Source organism: Scardinius erythrophthalmus (genome assembly GCF_964197995.2).
Source record: "Scardinius erythrophthalmus genome assembly, chromosome: 17".
Taxonomy (NCBI): Eukaryota; Metazoa; Chordata; class Actinopteri; order Cypriniformes; family Leuciscidae; genus Scardinius; species Scardinius erythrophthalmus.
Genome location: NC_138237.1, coordinates 8,037,398 through 8,042,970, shown reverse-complemented (window position 1 = coordinate 8,042,970; position 5,573 = coordinate 8,037,398). Strand labels below are relative to the sequence as shown.

Genomic DNA, 5,573 nt, shown 5'->3' with positions numbered 1-5,573 from the left:
GGCATATACTTCTTCTCCTGCTTCTGGGTGAGATGACGGCGATAGAGGAGCCAACCATTGACCAGTGATGGCTGGCTAAGGTTCATTGTCATCTGGGACCTCAGTGTCACTGTCTGCATGTATGTTATGAATTTCAACATCAAGGTGGTTGAGATTAGCGTTTGCCAGTGGCTCATCATCATCAAAGCTGGAGTCAGACTCGTATGCTTCAGGAGATTCCTCAAAATCTGGATCAGCAATTTTATCATCTGGAATGGATTCTGTGTCAGATAAAGCACCATCAGGAAGGCAAACGTACTCAATGACTTCCTTGACTGAGTAAATCTTTCGTCTGGCTGCCATAACACACTGGAAATCCTGCATAGAGAGTATTCTGTAAGGTAGTTTGCCAAAAAATGCTTTGACACAATGATCTGTACTAATAAAAGTGCCATGGAATTTAGGCTACATCAGTTTTCCTCACTGCACAGTCAAATGAACATGGTATTGTGCCATTGCTTTTGATCAAATCTGCCTCTGATTGTTTGTAACTTCACTCCAAATTATAACATTTTCCATATAGGAAAATAACCCTAGTATAAACTGTTGCTCAAAATATAGGCAAACTAGTAGATAAAGCATGTGGTATCCAGTGGTACCTATCTGGCCACACGTTGCAAATCTGCAACGTTGAAATAGAGCTGCACCAGGTGAAAAATCCAGAAGAGATCAAATCTACTAATTGGCATTTACTGTGTCTATATACACTTATGACTCTTCTTATGCAGTTTTAGTTTCAAATTAATGGAGGTTGATAGTGATACTTACACGAAATTGATGCCAAGAAAATCAGTTTCAGGGAATCCATGGAAACAAACATGCTGGAAGTGAGACTACACTGCCATCTGGTGAGCAAGTGGGAAACTGTTTGTTGCTAATGGACAACCAAGTCCTGCAGTGGTACTTCTGAGTAAAAAAAACTCATTAAATATGTATCTGGAAAAATAAGGTAGTTAATTTTTAACTGTTGCAAATTAGCAACGCCTGCCTTGAGAGGGTTAAGGGTTCATATTACTTCTCTAAGGTACTAAAATGTGCCTTTTAAGGGCTGAAAAGGTTCCAGAAACAAGTTGTTGTGCCTTGTTTTTATTTATTTATGTATGTAGGCTATGTATGTGTGGCTTATGAAGCCTGATTTCTTCAGTTGTTCAGCTTGTAGTTTTTTCCATTTTAAAGATAATGTTTTACGTTTTTACAAGCCTTCTTTTTTAACATAATATATATGAAGTTCCTAAACGTAAGTTAGGGAGGAGTGAGCCCATCTAATCTTTCAATCAACAGCCTGAGTATAAGCAGCCGCTTACCTATAGCATCAGCTGTTCCAGTATCCCTCCACCTCCCCAAACTCCACCTTCATCTCAGGTTCCTTGCCCTTCAATTATTATATCCTACATTTTGCCACTTGGGGGGGTATATCAGAGCTCGAGTTGAAGCTGCTTCATCGAGCCCCTCTTCAGTGGACAGCAAGCCAAATAAGTTTAACCTAATATCTTAAAGATTTTATGGGTAAACAAACTCGTTAAATATCTTTGCAGTCTCCACTGCGTGTTTGATACAGTAAGTTAATGCAAATGTCTATAGGTATAGGCTACACAAGACTATCTGCTGCCATCTGCTGATAAATTATGCTAAATACGGTTTTGAACTAAACTTACTAGTTGACACATTTTAAAAGCAGTTTCAAATAGAAAAGTACATGTTCCCATATAACATTAATTTAGCAATGCATCAGAAATGTCAAATCGAATTGCAGTCACTCACATGGTCTTTCTCAAAGATTCGAAAGATGAACTAATCATTTGTCTTTCCAGTACTGACAGCATAGTCTCCATGGGACTGACAGGAAGAACGAAAGACTCGGACCTGGCCGAACCCGAAGACTGACTCGAGAGAGAGAGATTAACTAATCGTTTCTCTTTCCGAACCGGTAGGCCTACTGCAGCAGCACTGCAGTCACACGGCCCAGATCAGACACACGAGAGGCGGGGAACAGACGAGATAAATCGTGATAAACAGAGTTGCAAAAGAAAGAACGTCTTGGATCAGGAAGTGAGGTGAACTAACAGACTGAAATTAAGACCCAATTAATGAAACACTTCGGTTTTCTATAATTTTAAACTTGGCTGCAAGTTTATTTATTTATTTATTGTAAGTAGGCTACTAGATGTGTTGGGCTATTTAACATGACATTTTAACTATATTCTGCAGAAATGAACGAAATGACTCGAAAAAAGATTCGTTCATTTTGCTGAACGAGATTCAAAGAACCGAGTCAGTAAAATGATCTGAACGTCCCACTACTATTGTAGGCCTATATCTGAATCGAATCGTGAAATCTCGATCAATATCAAGAGCTAGACCTTTATCACATAATGTATTACAGTTTAACTTTATACCTCTTCTGCTAGCTAGTTTAAACACTTAAAACAAAAAAGTATTGAGCAAAAGTATAGGCCTATTCAGCCAAACATATATTTTTTTATTATTTAGTGGAAATTTTGTTTGTAGGACAAATGCAAAACATAACAGGTGAAAAATTTCCTTTTTGAATAATTAAATAATGATCATAGGCTTTTCTTGTTTCTTCTGGACATGATTTATTCATTTTTTATTAAAGAAAAAATATATCGCATTTTCTTTTGAACTTTTTACATCATGAAGATTTAAAAAAGAACCCTGAAATAAGGTGATGAACATTTTCCTGTATAAATTCAGTTTATCACATCTGAACACAGTCTAGTACAGAAAAATACAATATTCAGTAAAGAGTGTCTGATTGTAGAATGTGAAGATCTGCTGTATTCAGTGCATCATGAAGTAGGAGAGCAGAGAACAGCAGAGGAACAGGAAGCTCTGGGTGACACTCTGAGCCCCGTTACACAGGTTCCCCTCACAACACGAGATCCCCTCAACATTAGGAATAAATGTGGCATCACAAATAGATTTAGACACACAGCCTTTTATAACAACTGACTGACCTCCAAAAGTCCCTGATGAAAATAAAGAAAACAAAGGTTAGTCTAAGTTGGACATTGATATATGTGATTTGTATCAAATATTTAAATTGATGGTGGAGAAACAAAAATAACAACAATCTTTGTCCTTTTCCAGATCCTCACCTGTTGCTTTAACACACCGATCTTCAGTCCCTGAACAGCTCACTGTGTTTGAGCAGCTCTGTCCATCACAATAGTAACATTGCCTTCCATTGGGGATGTTAGAGGGATCTACAGGAGGAAAACAAGTACTAGTGTAAGATAATGTAACAAGCTGCTCCATTCAGTCAGTTCACAACAGAAGAGCCACGCCCTGTATTTTATTTCCTGACTGAATGCCCTTTGCAAGTAAAATGAATGTTGACTTTAAAGAAGATAGTCATTTGCACAAGGTCAGGAAAGCACAATACCTGGAGCATCTTGGACGTTACACTGGTCTGTGTTACAGCAGGAAGAAGACACCTTTGAAAAGCCGAAGTTCATGGACCCACTTTGACAGTCAGCAGTACAATCTTTTGCCTTCCCTTTTACGCTAATTTGACCTAAAATATGAATTAAACAGAAAAGACTAATACATGTTATTTTGATGGAATAATTATAAATATATATCTAAAAAAAAATTAGCACAACAATCTGATTATTAAACAGCAGAACTAAACAGAATATTCTGTGATTGATTCAGTAAATTCTGCCAAGAAAACAAGTTTTATGAGAAGTTACATTTACACCACTCGATCTGTCATGCTGGTCTTACCTTGTGTTACCGCTGTTAAACTCATGCACTTGGAAGATCCACTGGGACATGTTTTTAACTTCTGATCGGCACAAGAACCTGTCGAACCCGAGCACTCATAACAGCTGAGAGAGTGTCCTTTAGTAATAAAACAGAGAGACAGTGAGAGAGAGATCCAATGAAAAAAAAAATATATATATATCACAAACACTTTGTCTGCGTACCTGCAGTAAAAAGAATGAAGAGAAGAAAAAATGAGATTTGCAGATCCATCTTTGATCAGGAGGAGAATGAAACAACATGCCTGTTTCGGTGCTCATTTTATAGCTTATCAGAAGGGGAGGGTCTTTATGGGAAAATTAAAATGGAGAAGCAGATTTGTGACCATTTGGGGAGGAGGATGGAAAGTTATTGAGAAACCAGTTTAAACACTGAAGGATTGTAATAACCATAAGTTTGATTTCCTCTGAAATCAACAATCAGACCTGAGACATTATGAAACACAAAAACAGCCTTTAATGATCTAGAACATCAGAGCTTCATCAATTTGATCACGTTTTCAAGCACATGACTAAAAGAAATAATCCATGCATTTCCCAAGCTTCATGTCATCTGTAGGTTACAGGGATGCTGGAGGCTATTGGGTAAACTTTCTTTTTCTTTCTTTGTTAATATCTTATTTGAGGTTTTTAACAAGTAGGATGAAAGCAAGAACAATAGCTACTTCAAAATAAATAGAAAAATTTAAGAACAGTGGGCTATAGCATAAATAAAGCACAGAAAGAATGATTTAAAAAAAATTTATTTCTCAAAAGTATAGACTCTAGTTGTATAACATGAGATATTTCTATTACAATATTCATTTATATAAATGTATATATTTGCAAGGATCATACACAGCGATTATATATTTCACTGCGAGAGCAACATCATTTGTGTGAAAGATGTGGTGAACTCTTCTGGGAATAGTGAGATTCAACATGCAAATGCATATTGCAGTGACAACAATAAAATTTACATTTTTAATTCAGACCTAATGAATTGTTAGAGCTGCAGAAAGATGGTCTGAGGCAAATGTTGATGAAAGTAGTCTTTTTTTTATTGTGATGACCTCCATAAATCTGCAACATTTCAACGATTTATACATGTTAGATCAGATGGTCTCAGTCAACCTTTTGTCATTGCATGCAATATTGCATTGCGACACACTGGTTTAAAGAAGTATTGTGGTTTCCTTTTTTACAGTTACTTGTTTTGCAAAAGAAAAAAATCCGTTGACCTCTGAATGTTTTAGCATTGTTGTGCGCTGATTGTAATTCGGTCAAACCACAGTAGAATGAATTGAAAAGCTTATGACATCAAACTGTGTATTAATTTACAGTTTTTCTCAATCGATTTGACACATTTCTCCAAACTCAGGTCACTGTTCTCAAAACAGTTGACAAGGTGATCTGAACACTTTGTAATTGTCCTAAACAGGTTGTAAAATTTCCTTTATTTGATGCAGATTACAAATCACATTCTCAAATGTTTTCACATTAGTTCAAACAGCCAACCAAATCTTTAATATATCAGGAAAAAAACTATTGCAGCTCTTTTTATTGGTTTAAATCCCAATTTTTCCAAACACAACAAACAAAACTCTGATATTTTTTTAATTCTCAGTTGCACTTGTAATGTTCTCAGTTAGCCCCAAATAAAAATCTACTGAGTTAGTACCATAATACTCACAAACACAGGTGATGCAAATTTCCTAATTGTTTACACAGCTGTCTCAATTAAACTATAAAAGGGGAAAAGAATAA

General features: G+C 36.2%; 1 protein-coding gene across 1 annotated transcript; it reads right to left on the bottom strand.

The window, feature by feature from the left end:
• Positions 1-2,625: 2,625 nt before the first annotated feature.
• Positions 2,626-4,060, bottom strand: LOC308705641 (urokinase plasminogen activator surface receptor-like). The gene is made up of 5 exons (XM_081390736.1): positions 3,993-4,060; positions 3,790-3,906; positions 3,446-3,577; positions 3,159-3,266; positions 2,626-3,029 (listed from the first exon to the last, which is right to left on the bottom strand). The coding sequence occupies exons 1-5, from the start codon at positions 4,039-4,041 to the stop codon at positions 2,842-2,844; spliced, it is 594 nt and encodes a 197-aa protein (XP_081246862.1). The 5' UTR covers positions 4,042-4,060; the 3' UTR covers positions 2,626-2,841.
• Positions 4,061-5,573: the final 1,513 nt, after the last annotated feature.

Excerpts from the sequence above, each read along its gene's own strand:
- LOC308705641 (XM_081390736.1), bottom strand. The coding sequence starts at position 4,041 with ATGGATCTGCAAATCTCATTTTTTCTTCTCTTCATTCTTTTTACTGCA. Across the intron at positions 3,907-3,992 it reads CTTCATTCTTTTTACTGCAG|GACACTCTCTCAGCTGTTAT; the intron begins GTACGCAGACAA and ends TTATTACTAAAG. Across the intron at positions 3,267-3,445 it reads TAACGTCCAAGATGCTCCAG|ATCCCTCTAACATCCCCAAT; the intron begins GTATTGTGCTTT and ends TTCCTCCTGTAG.